The sequence below is a fragment of the Anabrus simplex genome, chromosome 1 (genome assembly GCF_040414725.1).
Source record: "Anabrus simplex isolate iqAnaSimp1 chromosome 1, ASM4041472v1, whole genome shotgun sequence".
NCBI classification, from domain to species: Eukaryota; Metazoa; Arthropoda; class Insecta; order Orthoptera; family Tettigoniidae; genus Anabrus; species Anabrus simplex.
In genome coordinates this window covers 1,014,512,694-1,014,531,425 of record NC_090265.1, presented here as the reverse complement: position 1 = coordinate 1,014,531,425, position 18,732 = coordinate 1,014,512,694, and the positions used below count along the sequence as shown (strand labels likewise).

The 18,732-nt window shown below is 38.2% G+C and overlaps 1 protein-coding gene across 5 annotated transcripts in view; it reads left to right on the top strand.

Annotated features, from left to right (window-relative positions):
- fwd (phosphatidylinositol 4-kinase beta fwd) overlaps nucleotides 1-18,732 on the top strand; it is a 374,395-nt gene that overhangs the window by 216,329 nt on the left and 139,334 nt on the right. For all 5 annotated transcript variants that reach the window (XM_067136952.2, XM_067136953.2, XM_067136951.2 and 2 more), the window contains exons 7-8: nucleotides 351-581; nucleotides 15,770-16,000. In XM_067136952.2, the coding sequence (XP_066993053.1) occupies nucleotides 351-581; nucleotides 15,770-16,000 (462 nt within the window). The remainder of the gene's footprint in view (nucleotides 1-350; nucleotides 582-15,769; nucleotides 16,001-18,732) is intronic.

Below are 18,732 nucleotides of genomic sequence, written 5' to 3'. Positions count from 1 at the left end.
GCCATTTTATATGAAAACTGTCCTGAAAAATTGAGGATAATATGACTGGCAGGGACTAATGTAAATATTCTTTTGTTATTTTTTGTAGTATTTTCATGCACTAGAGAACAAACCTAAATGCTGAATTAAGTCCATCAGCATTTTTTATAACAGTTGAGCAAGGATAGTTTTTCAGAAGTATCCTATGAGATGTTGTTTTACAGCTAAGAGTTTGTAAAAATAAAGCTTCCATTTTAGTATAAAGTGGAATTTTTTTTACCCAAAAATCAAATTACACTTTGTATCTCTCACTCAGAATACAAAGCAATACGTGCACTTCATAGAAATAATTTCATTTTCTTTTTTTCAAGGCTCCACGTCTGTCTCCTGAGCTAGAGTTCATCAAGGCCCTTATCTCTATTGGAAAACTCCTGAGCACTATACCCACCAAAGAAGCAAAGACCACTCGACTACTTGCAGAGCTGAGCACTCTGAATTTAAATCTACCTGCACGTGTTTGGCTACCTATTCACAGTCAGATTCCTCATCACATTGTGCGAATTCCACCTCAGGCTTCTGCTGTTCTGAACTCCAAAGATAAGGTAAATGTAAAAATTGCTTCATATATTTGCTGAAATTTGTCTTAAGAATGCTGAATGCAGTGGTTAACTTCCAGAATAGGAAAATAACTTAAATATGGACATTGAAATGGAATACTTTAATACCATATTTTCTTTAGAAATTCAAACACAGTAATACCTGATGGTGGGATGTGATCTTTATCTGCAGTTAATCCTTTATTTTAATCTCGAAATAGCTAGTATTAAAGCTGCCTCCCTAGATAAGGATGCAAAGATTTACTATAGTGTAGGATGAAATAAAAGCATTTTAATCATCATAAAGGCAGTTTATTATTAGGTGCTGTTCAATCACTTGATGTGATCAGATGATTTATAAAAATAAAACTTGCCTGCACTTCAAATCCAGACGTAAGGATCAAATGTTTCTTACTTCACTCGCTTACAGCTGTGTTTACATCAGTTCATAGCCTTCTTCACCAGATTTCCATGCTTAACAGACATTCAAGTCAAGTTCAATACTATATTTTTTCTTGTGTTTCCTGGACTCGCCACTAGATAGCAACACCTATGGTTGTATGAATTAGTACAGTTGCTCAAAAAGAAAAAAAAGGAATGAGCACATGGTATTGTATTATATTTTTTATAAGTTCCTTGTACAGTGGAACCTCGATTCTCCGTTTTTGGCGGGACCACGGGAAAGAAACATAAAACACGTAAAACTGAAAATCCGGGAATGAATGAACCATCAACACTTTGGCTAAACATCACAAAAATTAAATATGTATAATTATAATATTACAAACACTCCTACACCAAACCAAACTACAGCTCCAATGGGCCTTAGCCTACCGAGCGACTGCTGATCAGTCCGAAGGCCTGCTGATTACGAGGTGACGCATGATCAGTGTGTCCAATCTTCTCAGCCCGTTATTCTTGGCGCTCTAGACGGGGATCACTGTCTCACCATTAGATGGCTCCTCAATTACAGCTAATCGTAGGCTAAGTGGACCTGGAACCAGCCCTCATATCGAGGTAAAAATGCCTCATCTGGCCGGGAATTGAACCCGGGCCCTCTTAGCAAGAGGCAGACAAGTTAGACCGCGGGGCTGGCTTCAGACATTAATTTCCGATGTGAGAGTTAAAAATCTCGAAACTTTATATTCAGTTTACTGGGGAAACTTTGTCAGTTTCCCATGAAAACTTCTTCCAGTTCAGCAATTTTGATCAGCCAAACTCTTCGAAAAATCTAATATAACGCCAAACCAAACAACAATCTACCATAAGTAGTGTTTAATTCTCTAATCTAATAAAATAAAGCACGTTAGATACAAAAGGACCCATCAGTGTGGCAAAATCCCTTTTTTTAATCTTCCATTGTAATTTGGTCACCGGTATACTGTTCATAGACAATTTCTAGAAATCTTGTCCCATGTAAATTAGGCCTACATAGACTTTTAATGGTTATGTTGAACTCGAGAATATGGTTTTGAATGGAAGTATCGATTCTCAAAACTTCTCGAATGCATTATATTCAATTCTGCTGTCACTAATCACTAAATTGGAAAGAGAAAAAATATGAAAACGTCAGAAATTACAGTTATTTGTGACCTTGAGCTCAGCTGGAAAGTTTGCATGCTGTATAAGTCGGTACAAGTGGGAAATGATGCAAACCTTTTTAAAGGTAACGTGTGCAAATAAAATTACTGCAGTTTTTATAACATTTTAACACAAAAACATGAAATTCCCAATCGTATGTTAGGACCAAAACAGTAATAGGCAATCCCAAAACCTCCTATGGCTTAACGTACGTAAGGTGCAATATCTGTTCTGGTCTCGATAACATAATCTTATACAATAATATTAAAATACTAAATTTGTGTTAAGGAGCAGTTTTGATTACTGCCTGAAAGCCCAGTGACTATACAGTGCCCTGAGGGAAGTGCCGAAAACCTGTTCGGTGATACAATCGAAAAAATCTAATGCTGGACATAATGTAGACGTTTTACAAGTACGAACATTCGACGAGACTCCTTCTGTCTTCAAGTAGAGCTGATAAATATGTTGTTTATTTAAATTTATGTAAATTTACTCATTTGGAACAAATATTTCAGGTTCCCTATGGGAATCAACATCTTTATCATCTGATGGGCAGGCAGGCATCAATTTTTGAAAATGAGACAAAGTCTCCCATAGTGCATTTGGCACTGCTGGTGGCTCCAAGTAGCCTATGCAGTGGCCTCCACGGTATGCACTAGCCATGCGTCTTATTGAGTGTGCTATTTACCAACTGATGAGCCCAACATAGCACATGGGGGCGAAACGCTGGGAACCAGGAATGAGTAAGCTGAAAAATTTATAATGTCCAACAACAGACCAACTATATTGGTATTATTCAAGTAGAGCTGTCGAAGTGTGCTCTGTCTCCTTCCGATTGTTGTGGCCACTCTCTGCTTTATGATTTCCAAGGATTTTCTAAACAATACCACCCGAATGCGATGCTAAGATGATCCCTTATGCAAGTTCACTGCCGATCGCCTTTCCAGTAAATTCTTGTTCTAATTATCGCAATGACGGGACTTTAACACCAAGATACATATGTATGCCGTAGCTGTCCTTTTGTGAGGTAGTTTCTTGAAAAACACTTGATCAAGGATTTAGCGTTGATGGGACTGACATTTCTGGATGGTTGATCCGGGAAATCATTTCTTTGAAGAACGGATAATGCGGGATTTTCACAACATGATTTAATTAGGATGCTCGCGGGACCACGTAATTTGAACGAATAATCCAGGAAAACGTAGTTCCCGGGAACGTATAATCGGGGTTCTACTGTAGTTACTTTTCTCAGAAACAATTGACGTTTAGGTATCGCCATCATCATCATCATCATCATCATCATTGTAGAACCCCTCCAGCGTGCTGGGTGGGGTGGTATTGAATGAGTTTTCATTATCTTCTATCCCCTGTTTCCTCCTCTCTCAGCTGGTGTAGCCATCTCTTCCTAGGTCTTCCCACTGGCCTTCTTCCTTCAATCCTTCTTTCTAGGCATGCATGTAGTGTTCTTGTGCCAGGCATTTGCTTTACGTATCCATACCATGTTAGTCTTGAAGTCCTTAGCTTCTCTTCTATTAGGTCCACTTCCAGTTCTTTTCTGATGTCATCGTTCCTTACATGGTCGTTGCATGTTTTTTGGAGGTTAGTTTGTAGAAACTTCATTTCATATGCTAATAATTTGCCGACTTCTCTCCCTCTCAGTGTACACATTTCTAGATTGTGAGGATGGACACAAAGTATGACATGTACAGAGTCATTTTGGTTCTCATGGACACTTTATTATCCCAAAGTAGATGTTGTACAAGGTTGTAGAAGTTGGAACTGCTAGCCACTCTGTTTACTATTTCTTTATTTGCAGTATCCCTGCTGGAAATCATATTCCTGAGGTATTTGAATACCTGTAAACATTGAATGTTTTCGCCTTCAAGCTTTGTATGGTGGCCAGTATCTTTCCTACTAATTTTCAGTGCAACCGTTTTTGTTGTGCTCGCGGGACTGTTTGAACTTTGCTACCCATTTATCCAGCCTAGTTTGTACCTCTCTCTCTCTCTCTCCCTCCACCCCCACCCCCTCCCAGATGGCTACATCATCAGCAAACACCAATGTGTGTAGTTCTCTATCTTGTTCTATCAGGTTTTAAAGAATACTGTCCATGACAGTAATGAATAGCAATGGTGAGTGTGTGCTCCCTTATTGAACACCCTGTGTGGTATTAAACCATTCTGAATGGCCATCCCTAAAACACACACGCCTGTTACAGTCGTGGTACGGCATCTGGACCTTGCCTATGAGATATTCAGGCACTCCCAGTTCTGTGAGGCACTTCCATATGACTGGTCTAGGCACCCTATTGTATGTCTTTCCTAGGTCCAAGAATACCACAGTTAGGTCTTTCCCTCTCTCCCGGTTCCATCAACATCCTTAGGGTGAAGACTAGATATGTTGTTCTTCTATTGGTTCCAAGTCCATACTGTTCTTCTTCCAGAACAGGTTCTGTCACTGCTCGCAGTGTGGTTTCAATAATTTTTCCCATTATTTTCAGATGATGGGAGAGAAGTGTGATACTCCTATAGTTGGCACACTTTCTTCTGCATCCTTTTTTAAATAAATGGATAATAATACCATTTGTCCAGTCCTCTCAAACCTTATTGCTCTCAAAATTCTGTATAGTCACTGCACTCTAGGTATACCTGATGCTTTGATCATTTCTGCAGTAACTTTGTCATTTCCAGCTGACTTAACTACTTTCCATGTTTTTTAGAGCAATTTTCACATCAGACCAAGCAATTGGAACATCATCTCTCCTCGACCTTTCTTCCACCACTTCAGTAGTTTCTCCCATTCAGGAGTGTATCAAAATAGGTCTTCATTTCTAATTTCTTGTTTGTTCCTGACTACATTCCCATTTGCTGTTTCTAGTGCTGTGAGGCCTTCTCTGTCAGATATCTTGCTTTTAACTAGGCTGCACAACATCTTCATGTTTCTTTTACTATCTTCCTGTAGATTTTTGGTAAATTCACCCCAGTACTTCTCTTTTCTCACAATCCTTTTTACTTCTAATTTCCTATTTTGGTATTTTTGGTCTAGCTTTTGTATTTTCTCATCTCTCAGTTGACTGTTGTCGCCATTTCTGGCTCTTTCAACATCCCTCACTTTCTTGGCCTTATTTAGTTTTTCTATATCCTTTTTCACTGTATCATTCCACGAAGATGTCCTTTTATTCATTACTTTCCTGATTGTTCTTCCGCATACTTCTGTGCTACTGATGAAATTAGTTTCAAAATTATTCTATTCCACATCACTACAGCTGGACTCTGACATTGGTAACTTGCTTTTGATTATTTCTAGGAACTTCTGTTTATAGTCCTCTTCCTTTAGCTTCCAATCTTTAATCCTTGGTATCCTCATCCTCGTCTTTGTCTTCAGCACTTGGATTCCTGTCAGGTCAGCCACCAGAAGCTTATGGTCGCTATCAAGACATTCACTAGGAATAGCTTTCACATCTTTTACTCGTTTTCCATGCCTCAGGTCAATTATCATGTAATCTATTACGGACTTATAGCTACCATCCCAGCTGTCCCGTGTTATTTTACGACTTCCTTCTGGAACCATGTGTTCTTTATCAAGTTATTCCTCAAGCACAAATCAAGTAGAAGTTCTTTCGTTTCCCTTGTCCCATATCCAAAAGACCCCATGATCCCTTCATAGCCAGTTGTATCTACTCCTACCCGAGCATTACAGTCACCCATTAGTAATAGGCTCTCCTGATTTATGCTGTCCTAGTTGTTGAAGTTGACTTTCGACTTAGTATTCTTCTTCCAAAAATATTGATGAGTTTTTGGTGTAAACGTACCTGTTAATTTTATGGTGGCTCATTTTCTAGAAAAAATTTACAGATGTAGATTTTAGAAAAACTCAAAATGTAATTTTTAAAAGTATAGAATTTCTTCACCTGAAACCTGCTGAGTTTTTAATTAAATGCAACTACAGTTGAAACTTTGACATCACTTTTAATGACGTATTAGATATAACGGCCAAATCTAATGGTCCCATACAAATCCTATATGAACACTGTATTTAAAAACTCGCTTAGAACGACTTTGCTTATTACGGCTTATCGTATAAAACGATGTGTTTTGATCACATTTTCAGAGAAATGTATCGGGTATAACATTCAATGTTGATTTTTGTTTGTTACATATTTGGTGGTTGCTGACAACAATGTAATGTCTATAATTGTAGATTTCAAATCACTCTGTCAAATAGTCAAGGCAAACGTCACTGTGAAGAAGTTGCAAAGTAAAAGGAAACTGTTTAATATTGTAGAAAAGTCACACATAATGCGATTAGAAAACTGGAAAACAAACGTCAGCATCGCGAAGGATTTGTGTGTGTGTGTACCACAATGAATGATTTCAACAATTTCAGAGGTCAGAGGGAAAATCCAGTCTCTTTTCAAAGAAAATTATTTGAAAATCAAGCGTGCCACAATATCTGAGCACAAAGATATTAAAAAATCTTTACTAGATAGGTTAGGCAGCACAGAACAAATAAAGTGCCGATCAAATTACCTATTCTTCAAGTGAAAGCCAACAAAAATCCTCGCAGTCCCCACTCCACAAATACTGTTCTATAAATACAGTACTTCTTTCAGTTACATTTCTTGAAGATTTAACTTAATTTTGTCAGTCATGTAAGTGTGCAAATATGACATTTTTAACAACAAAAAAAATAAATGTTTGTGCAACTATTAGCTATGGACTATCCCTTTGGTGTCATTATAACCAATTTCAACTGTATTTTGGTTTATCCTCAAAAATTGGTACATCTGAAGAATTTTGCAAAATTTAGCACAACATCCAATTAAGTTATGACATATGAAGTCAAACAATAGCTTGATTCTTTGCATATTCTTTGACCAATAGAGTCAATAATTCGACTCCTATAACAAATGCCATACGAAGGTGGTTTGAAAAGTCCGTGCAAAGTCCGAGAGATGGCACCACCGGCACGTATCAAGGTCATGTTTAGTTAGTAGCATCTCTTGAATGAACGCACACCAAGTTTCAGCCATATTGGTCCTTTTTTTTGTGTTTGGCATTCGTGTGGTGATTAAACATTACTTTATGAAAGGCAAAACGCCTCAGGAGACTAAAGAGAAGCTTGATAAACGTTATGGTGACTCTGCACCTTCGATTAGAACAGTTGATAAGTGGTTTCAAAATTTTCGGACTGGCCATATGGGCACAAGTGACGCTGAACGTTGTGGACGGCCTGTGGAGGTTACGAATCCAGAAATCATTGATCAAATCCATGATATGGTGATGGATGACAGAAGAGTTAAGGTGTGTGAGATTGCTAGTGCTCTGGGCATCTCGACTGAACGGGCACATAATATTTTGCATAAACATTTGGACATGAGAAAGCTATCCGCAAGATGCTCACTCTTGACCAAAAACTGAATCATGTGAAGTGTTGCAAGGATGGTTTTCAGCCTGTTCCAGAAGAATCCAGAGGACTTTAAGCGTCGTTTCGTCACTGTGGATGAAACGTGGATACATTACTATACTCCTGAGACCAAACAACAATCTAAACAATGGGTTACCAAGGGGGAATCTGCACCAAAAAAGGCAAAGACCGTTCCTTCGGCCGGAAAGGTTATGGCGACTGTCTTTTGGGATTCACAATTAAAATTAAAGAAGGTTCAACCTATTCAATACAAAGTGTGTTGTACAAGGTGTTCACAACATGTTATTTATTATTACTAGTACCGGTTTCGACGCTTAATGGCGTCATCATCAGCTAGAAATTACAAAGTGGGCAGGGTACATAACATAAAATTGTATACATGATACATGCATTGCAAAGTACAAATGATTGACAGTTTTTACATTAAGAGCTAGATGAATAATAAGTTAAATATGATGGCATAATATAACGCGTAGAGGCATTATAGTCTAATGAGATAGGTAGGTATTGTATAATAAAATTGGTCTGATGAATGAGAGTAAAAGTCTTAGTATAATAATAAAACGATGCGGTAAAATTGTCCACTCTTCTGTTATCAATGGAGTTATATAAGTCCAGGTCCAGTGTTGTGTGTGGTTGGCAAGACCATCAAATATTTGTTTAAGGTCGGTACGCCTGACGTTGAGTGGTTGAATAAGGTTGAATTTTGAGGTCGTCTGAGCTCAACCTAGGTGATGAAGCTTAAAAGGAAGAAAAGCTAAGTTAATGAAATGGATAGCTAAAGATGGGTTCGCGGCCGAATGTGATGGAATATGGGACTCACCTTGTTCAGCGTGCTGGTTGTGTGTTGTGAGAAGGGTTGTGGACGAGTGAGATGGATGTGAGTAAGTTGAGTATGAGTGGAGGAGAGGTGGGAGGGGCTGGAAAAAGAGAGGGGGGGGGGAAGGAGAGAGGAGGGGAGTGGAAAGAATGGCGGGTCAGGGGGATGGAGTGGTGGTAGTGTGCAACATAGGAGAGTGTTGTGCAGAGCGTAAAAGATAGATTTCTTCTTCGTGAATTTGATGCCTGTAAAGACTTCGATTAGGAAGTCGAAAAGAATATTTTTTCTGAAATTTCATTGAGGTTTAGATTGGGATTAAAAAATTGGTCTAAATGATTAAAACAGTTTTCTGTAACATCGAGTAAAGGGCCTTTGTTTATGTTCTTGAGAATTTCTAGGTCTTTTTCTGTGGTAGTGAAATTATGCTTTGGGTCATGTATGTGTTGCCTATTGCAGAAAACCTATTATACTTAATGGCATTGACGTGTTCTAGGTATCTAACTTTGAAGCTTCTTCCGGTCTGTCCGATGTATGTGGAAAAACAGTTATTGCATTTGAAACGATAAACACCTGACTTTGCGTGAATGTCGGATTTGTTTATTGACTTGGAATTGTGCACTATTTCTATATTTCTATTGTTGGTTCTGTACGAAATTTTAATATTATGTTTCTTGAAGATGTTAGTTACACTGTGTATGTTTTCATTGAAAGTGAAGGTGGCGTATAGGGCGGGTTAGGTCTTTCTTTGGTTAATGTTGACTTTAGTCTGTGTTTACATTTGTTGATAATGCGTTCTATGAATGAGGAATTATATCTGTTATATTTAGTGATGGCATGTATGGTATTCAGTTCTTTCTTTAGATTTTCCTTAGATAAACTTAATCCCAATCTAAACCTCAATGAAATTTCAGAAAAACCTTATATTCTTTTTGACTTCCTAATCGAAGACTTTAGAGGCATCAAATCCACGAAGAAGAAATTGATCTTTTACGCTTTGCACAACACTCTATGTTGCACAATACCACCACTCCATCCCCCTGACCCGCCTTAAACTCCACCTTCCCCTCTCCTTCCCCCCCTCTCCTTTTCCTTCCCCTCCCACCTCTCCTCCACTCACACTCAACTTACTCACATCCATCTCACTCGTCCACAACCCTTCTCACAACACACAACCAGCATGTTGAACAAGGTGAGTCCCATATTCCATCACATTCGGCTGCGAACCCATCTTTAGCTATCCATTTCATTAACTTAGCTTTTCTTCCTTTTAAGCTTCATCACCTATGTTGAGCTCAGACGACCTCAAAATTCAACTTTATTCAACCACTCAACGTCAGGCGTACCGGCCTTAAACAAATATTTGATGGTCTTGCCAACCACACACAACACTGGACCTGGACTTATAAATCTCCATTGATAACAACAGAAGAGTGGGCAATTTTACCGCATCGTTTTATTATTATACTAAGACTTTTACTCTCATTCATCAGACCAATTTTATTGTACAATAACTACCTATCTCATTAGACTATAACGCCTCTACGCGTTATATTATGCCATCATATTTTACTCATTATTCATCTAGCTCTTAATGTAAAAACTGTCAATCATTTGTACTTTGCAATGCATGTATCATGTATACAATTTTGTTATGTACCCTGCCCACTTTGTGATTTCTAGCTGATGATGACGCCATTAAGCGTCGAAACCGGTACTAGTAATAATAAATAACATGTTGTGAACACCTTGTACAACACACTTTGTATTGAATAGGTTGAACCTTCTTTAATTCTAATTGTGAATCTCAGTTCAATACAGGAAAATGAAGTTCTTAACTTATGTCTTTTGGGATTCGCAAGGGATAATCCTCATCGACTGTCTGGAAAAGGGTAAAACTATTACAGGTGCATATTATTCATCGTTATTGGACTGTTTGAAAATCGAGCTGCAAGAAAAACGCCCGCGATTGGCCCACAAGAAAGTCCTTTTCCATCACGACAACGCACCAGCACACACCTCAGCAGTTGTGATCTCAAAATTAATGGAAATAGGATTCCAACTCGTTTCACATCCCCCCTATTCTCCAGACTTGGCTCCCTTGGACTACTATTTTTTCCCCGATTTGAAGAAATGGCTGGCGGGACAAAGATTTTATTCAAACGAGGAGGTGATTGCAAACACTAATGGATATTTTGCAGACTTGGACAAATCCTATTATTCGGAAGGGATCAACAAACTAGAACATCGTTGGACAAAGTGTATAAGCCTAAAAGGAGACTATGTCGAAAAATAAAAGAGGTTTACCCCAAACACGTAAGTCGTTTTTATTTTTGCACAAACTTTTCAAACGCCCCTCGTATAAGTTAAAGCGTAATGTTGTACTCGAGGCTGTACCCTTGAATTTTTTTGCGGACTGGGTTCCAAAAACATAAGTTAAAAGAGCAATGAAAAACACTGATGGGAGTGGTAGAATTCACCCCCAGTTTTCTTTTTCTTTTTTTTCTTTTTTTTTTTTTTTATAGCATGGGTAGGCAACCACAGATCCCGTAGCCTAGGCTCCTCACATTCATCTTTCATCTTCCCTATCCAACCTCCTTGGTCAACATTTGTTCGACCACCACTTTTAGGTTTTCAAGGCCTAGGGAGTTTTTGTTTTAACTACCTTCGTGGATATTACCTTTCTTTTGCCGATGCCTTCATTCTTCGAAGGCCAAGCATCTTCCAAATTCCCACCAATTAGTGAGAGGAGAGGCTGATTGTCCATTAATAATAATAATAATAATAATAATAATAATAATAATGGAGTATAGTCTCCAGAGAGGCCTGGCGCAGGTCTTTCGAGATGGCACCATATAGGATGGGTCCCTACCTAAGATGAATTATAATGCTGAAGACGGCACAAACGCCCAACCCCCAAACCAGAATAATTAACCAATAAAGAGTAAAATCCCTGACCTGGTCGGGAATCAAACCCAGGACTCTTTGGATCAAGGCCAGCATGGTATTTAGCTATAGAGCCAGACAAAACTTGTGTCCTCGTCCCAAGGTGGTAGAGCTCTTTTCAGATGAACCCCGAGGGAGGAGAGCTACATGTGTCATTTTAACCTCATACAAGTCCTCCTGCCATTCGTAACTCTCTGGCAGTACCAGAAATCGAACCCAGGCTTCCGATGATGCCAGGTAGTAGCTCTAACACTAGAAAGGTGGACTTTGCCCAGTTGAACTTCTCTAAAAACAATAACCACCACCATGAACAAATAAAAATGCTCAACTTTTTAGTTATGAAATATATTTAATCAAGTAAGATGATGAAGAAAAGTTCAAGAATTTTTGAAGCAGTACCATTTATAACCCAACGTGTTAAGCAGAAAGATAAAGTCACAGCGGTTTAGTATGCTGCGCACGTTATATTGTGAGCATGCAATGCAAGATAAAGAATTCTGTTATTTGTTTAAAAATGGAGGATACCAATCTACATCCGTCAATCTACCAATTTACAGTAATTACTATAAAGTATGTTTGACACATATTTAAAAAAATCTTATAGAGGCTCAATAACATGAAAATATTTCTGTATGTTTAATAAATATTATGCCACCCATGTGTCACATTTAACAGTTTGTTCCTGTTTATACATTATACGTGAATTTCATTAATTTACAACTTGCACTTAGAATTTTTTAACACTGCATAAAAAATAATTTGTTTGTATTATTGTGAATTTGCAAGGTTACCAATAGCCAAACTAATATTGTATTTATTACCATTAAAGTATACAATTTTTGCATTTGGATAATGTTGGTGAAATAGGGGCCCAATTCACATATTTTGACTCGGTTTATATTACCGTTTTCACTTCATTCTTCAAGTCCATGTTTCACAAAAAAATTGTAAATGCATAGATGAATACATTTTTCCTGTTAAGTACCAAACATTGTCTTTTGACATAATGTTGTAAGCAATCTGAGCAAGTGGTGCACCTGTACCAAACCTGGAAGCTGCATGGAATGGGTCCACCAGTTTTGTGTCCCATGTTTGGTTCTCTATGTGGTTTGTGCACCATTATGGGGAAGAGCCCCAGTTTCCGTGGCACGTTCTCTTCACAGATGAAGCTATATTCACTGGGGAAAGTGTTTTCAATTCATACAACAGCCATGTTTGGGTTGGGGAAAACCTGCATGCTTATTCAACCTTGTGTCTTTCAGGAATGGTATGCTATCAATGTGTGGGCAAGGTTTCTAGATGGCCATGTGATTGGGCTGTAGCTTCTTTCACCTCACCTCATGGTTGGTGTGTACTTGATTTTCCTGCATGATGTATTGCATGAACTCTTGGGAGATGTACCAATGAACATCTGGTTAGACATATTGGGCCGAGTGCAGAAACGATGACTAGTTTTAAGCCTTAGACAACATCTACCTAAACAACGTCTAAATCGAGCATGATCTTTCTTTGCTTAAACAATGTTCAGCCAATGTTTAACTAGACATCGTTGAAAGTTTCAATATTGGTTTGAAAATGGAGATAGAAGTCTTTCATGCAGCTCTTTACCTGTCGCAACGAATGAAATTCGTCGGTGTGTGCGCCGAACATCAGTCAGTTGTTTGTCTTCCTACATATTACTCAAATATGGCTAAGCATGAACATGACTTGCCTACAGATAAAAGTATCGCTTTCGGTGGAAATTAAATCTCATGATATTGACACTAAAGCGACATGCCACCGTACGGGAAGTGTAGCTTTGATTATAGCGTTGTTACAGTGAGTGTAATCTACTCATAAATACGAGGTAGGGAAGATGAAGCAATAGTAATGTGTAACCAAGTGTGTTGTACGGGCCATATAGATGTAGCTTGCATTCTGGAGATAGTAGGTTCGAACCTCATCATCGACAGCCCTGAAGATTGTTTTCTGTAGTTTCATTTCTCACACCAGGCAAATACTAGGGTTGTTATTATGGCCACGGCTCTTCTTCTCCAGTCCTCCTCTTTAAACAATAATCAACACCATCACCACTACTTGCCTTTTCCTATCTGATAGTTACCGAAAACTTATACGATTATATATAAAAACCACACATAACCTACTTTTTAGTTTTCACTATTATGTGTGTTTACTTGGCAGTAAATATAAGTGAATCCCTCCCGGTTGATGTATGCGACAGCCCTTTGACGATCGAGACACGTAATTCTGATATGTATGTAGTCGAAGTGACCTACAATGCCATGGAAATTACCCCATGTATATAATAAAATATATCAGTTGCCAAGAATTGTATTCAAGTTGACAGTTACCGGACTGTCCCTTTGTCAGTCTCAAGAAACACGTCTCTCGAAAAGCGAAACCTTGTTTCAAGATCTATCTCCCCGTACATGTCAAATGAATTGCTGCATTGCGATAATGCAAATTACTTGTTTCATGGTCCATAACCTCTGATTGTGATTCACTCCTCTCATTTGAGTTTAAACAGTGCTCTCGGCAGTGTTTAAACATGACCAGTTGAACATCGGTTTTAGACAATGTCTAAGTGATAAATAACGTCTCTGCAATGCAGCAGCCATACTTAGGCATTGTTTAACCGTAGACATCGTCTAAACACCGTTTCTGCAATTGGTCCATTGTTTCAGCATGGTGGTACATCTCACTTTAGACGTGGAGACCGAGGTTATCTCAACAGGCGATACAGACGAAGATGAATGTGCTACAGTGGCCTAATTGGCTGGCCTGCACATTGCTGGATTTAATACTGCTGAATTTTTTCCTGTGAAGTCACATGAAGAGTCAGAGTTTGGAGACCCCCTGTGGATTCGGAGGAAGATCTGCTTGGTCAGGTTATGGCAACAGCAGATGTTCGAATATACAATGCTCGTTTCAAAATGGGTGGTCACCACTTCGAGCCATTCTTGTAAGTGGATGCGGAAGCTTCACAACAACGTACATACTCCACTCCACTCATTGACACAGCAGATGCAAGACATTTAAATATATGGTGCTGTTTTGCTTGTAGCAGAGACATGTTTCCTGACATAGGTTCCTGTGCAAAATGTTATCTACTCAATCTCCTCTACAAGCCCTCTAAGTATTTAATACCACGAACCTACTACGCTGGCATAGCAGGGGGAGAGGTGATACTCCCACGTGGCACGTCCCAGGTGGCGTATAGGGGGGGTCCTAACTTGCCGGTGGACTTGAGGGGAATAAAATACCTCTCACGGACCAAACACACTTCCCCCTGGGGGTGGGGGACGCAGACGAAGAATACACCCACGGTATCCCCTGCCTGTCGTAAGAGGCGACTAAAAGGGGCGACCAAGGGATGATTGTCTTAGAACCATAAAACTACTTGTGATTAGTACCACCACGTGGGGAACTTGCGCGTAGTACCAAATAGGTTTGTGATTAGTAGCACACAGGAGCACTGTGCGGTCGGCTTTTGCAGTACCTGTGATTAGTACCACCATATGAGCAAGACCATGGGATGATAGCTACCATTGTTCTGCTGTGCCTATGATTAGTACCCACTATATGAGGAACACCACGGGAATTCAGATCCCTGTGATTAGTAATCTTTTGTGATGAACACCATAGGTTTGCGTTGCCTGTAAATGGCACCGCAATGTGAGAAAAACCATAGGTCTGTATTATATGTCGAATTTCATAACCTGTGAGTAGTACCATAATGTGTGGAATACCGTGAGTCTCTGCTACTTTTGATTAGTACTGCAACATGACAAATACCATGGTTCTACTTTCCTAGCGATACGTACCGTTATGAGGGGCCAATAACTTGGATTTTGGAACCCCTTTAGACTGCAAGCATCATCGATTCAGTGTTATGCTATAGCAGCAGTCCCTTGGTCAGTAATACTATTGTTTTACATCAGTTTCTGTGAATGTAAGGCATTGTGGATCGCATCCACTGATTGTTTTAAATTCATATCCACCCATTCATTCTTCGTCCTCACGTTTTGAATTCTGGTCAGTGGAGGATTTTGGACTTTTAATTTATCATTCCATTTCGTACCATTAGGGGCCAATGACCTCGATGTTAGGCCCCTTTAAACAAGCATCATCATCAAGTATTTAATAGGAATTTACAAACATGCTGTATATGTAGCTTTACTCAACATGTTTGCTCGTAAAGCAGCCATTTTCTCTTCCGCCATTGTTTCAATCTGTCTATACTACCAGTCTTTCTCACTACTTTCTTGTCTGTTTCATACACCATATGAATTACATATACTGAATCCATCTGGCCTTCATTCATAATCGAAGGTCATCCTGAAACTTTGTTAAGAAATTGTGTCTCTCTATATTCATGTAAAACTTTTATCTTACTCCAGCAATTCACATATTTCTTCTACAGGCCCCTTATATAATCTATGTGGAGGTCTTAGAGGTAGAAGACATTCATACTTCACCAGTTCCTGCAAAAATAATGAACACACTTCGGCATACAAAATCAGAGGAGAATTTAGCAGCAGAAGCAGCTGCTCAAGCAGAAAGTACATCACTGTGTGCCTTCAGTGTGTATGGTAACCCTGATGAGGAAACTGGAGACTGCTGGTCACAGGAAGATGATGAGATCTCACAGCAGGTGCGACTATACTCATGCTTTACTATAACATAATTTTGTTTAACATTGCTGCTAATATGCTAAGTAAGCAGAAATTTAAAGTTTTGAAAATGCCATAATTAGTTGCTGTAAATTCATACAATGTCATGGCATCTCACTGAAGAAATCAAAACATGAATCTACTATTACAAAAATTCTGCAGCGCCCTTTCATGGTATTTCACACTGTGAAAAATTAAAATGTTGAAAACAGATGGCTTACTTTCTTTTGATTGTACTGACTTCAGTTCCTTGTGTTTGTTGAGACTGGGGTATATTTTATCAGTAGTATACTGGAGTAATATGTTGTACTGCTTAATAAATCAAGCTGGATACAGAAAGCGATTGGAGGAAGAACAACACATCTATTAAATAAGTATTTAGTATTGTATCATTATCTGAGAGGACAGAGTTCAGTACAGTATTACTGGTGCTTATCAATGGTCTTATCACTAGAGATGGGAATTATAGGCACGAATTAGACTGCAAATGTATTTAACCAAGGTGCAAGTGTCGTATACCCACAAGACAGTTCTGCAGTGAGATTTGCATAAATATGAGCGATCTGAACTATCAGAACCCCTAAAATTTATGCAACTTATCGGCATAACTGTAGAGAGGCTAGATTACACTTGTGTCCTGTTCAAATTTGTTGGCATTCTAACCTATTCGTGCCTATAACTCCCATCTCTACTTATCACTTTAAATCATTCTTCCCTCTTGTTTTGACGTACACAGCTTGGATTATTGTTAATGATTTTATCTTCACCATCTATATAAATAAAACAATAACATCTGTCTTATTCTTTTAATTTTTTGCAGATTTTTTTTTTTTTTTTTTTACATGTTTCAGACCTTTTGAAATTGGTGAAATAAATTGTTTAGTGTCTGTATGTCAGTTCGTTTGTTCCAACATCACAGAAGAACCACTGAAGATGTATGGTTGAATCTTGGTATTTAGACTAAGGTAGGCCTTGATTAATGTTTAGGGTACCCTTTGTTTCAAAATTCACCTATAAGGAAACATGAAATACAGACTTCAAAATTAATTGTTTGAAGTCAAAATAATTTCTTTTTTTATTACAAAACAAACCATTAGTGTATTGAGTGCAGAGTCTCAGATTGTCAGTGTCATACTGAGGCTCAGCAGAAGGAATTAGAATGGCAGCACCTTGAACGCCTGTGGATATTTTGGTAATAGTAGAAACCCTCTCTTTTCAGTTTCGACTTAAGCTATAGAGTAAAACTCTGTTAAGAAGATTTTGGTAATGCCTTATAACTTATATCCTGAAATACATGTGAAACACACAGCTGGCAGATTGCCTTGTTTGTTAGTGATACTAAAGTAGGCTGATATATGAATAACAGTCTTACTAATGAAAAGTCCTCATTCATTTGTTTAACACTTGTATAGTTAATACATTGAATAAACCCTGTATAAGCATTGCATATTTTTCTTACTAATAAGCGTGGTATACGCATTGTTTTACCATACTGCACGTATACACTCGCTCCAAGCTGTAGGAATCTCTTCCTGCAATTCAGGGACGTATTTTTTCCCATTCATTACCTTTATGATAACTTTTGCTGGTTACCTAGTAGCTAAACCTATCGAGAAGCCGTGTGGTAGCACAAATAGAAGAGAATAGAGTGTTCGAATAAACAAAAACAGAACAGTAATACACATTTTTCAGTGGTCTATTATTCTCACTAGTAATAATTATGTCACTGATAATAATTACTATCTCATTCCACGCTTGTGTCGATAAGTGTATTGAGAACTTGAAGTTTGCAAGATAAAGAGCCCCCTCTAGGATCTTAGAGAACTTCATATTGTATTCTAAGTGAAAATTTATGTTTTTATTTCATGGCCATTGGCTGCATTAAATGATATTATTAATTAATTTCTGTGTTAAAATTTGAGCTTACTCCTTCATAAATCAATATTTTACTTTATAAGTTCTGTCATCTAGGAGAAATATGACTGGAGACAGTAAATATCGCTAAAATCAACTCGTCACTCATTTCTTTTTCGTCACTTGCTGCTATTCAATGCTTATACGAGGGTTCTGGTCTGTATAAACAATTCGTTGAATAACTACAACAGATGTATATGGTTCATTATTAACAAATTGCACATAAACGGTGTATAAACATGGTATAAAAAAAACTTTTTAACTTTTGGGTATAAAAGTTATATACCGTTTATTAACAAAACTGTAAAAGGCCGGATTGTAACTGTACTTGATGTAAAAGCAATACCGCCCGGCAGGCCTGTTACGTTTTATTTTCTCATTTTAATCCTATAGGTAATGAAGAAAAGCAGGTTTGAAGTTATTTACAGAAATGAGTGCACGGGAAAGTTTTTGGAAATATTACGTGTGGGTGATAAAAGCAATAGCAATGCTATACTCGGCACACATATATATGTAGACAGTTTCTTTCTCCACAATAATTTTATTTCAAGGCTGAAAAATAATGTTCACATTTATGCTAACAGGGGACATGTGATGGGAGAGAATATGGTGTGTGTATTTTTTTTCTGTGCATGGAGGGATGATACCAATATCAGTATTAGAATTGTTATTCGATATTTGCAGTTTTGGTGCATAGTGCATCTGCAAATAATAGTTATGGTTTTATTGATCCTTGATGCATAACTGTTCTTTCTTTATTTCCAGGCTTTGTCACTGTCTGACCAATACTGTCAATATT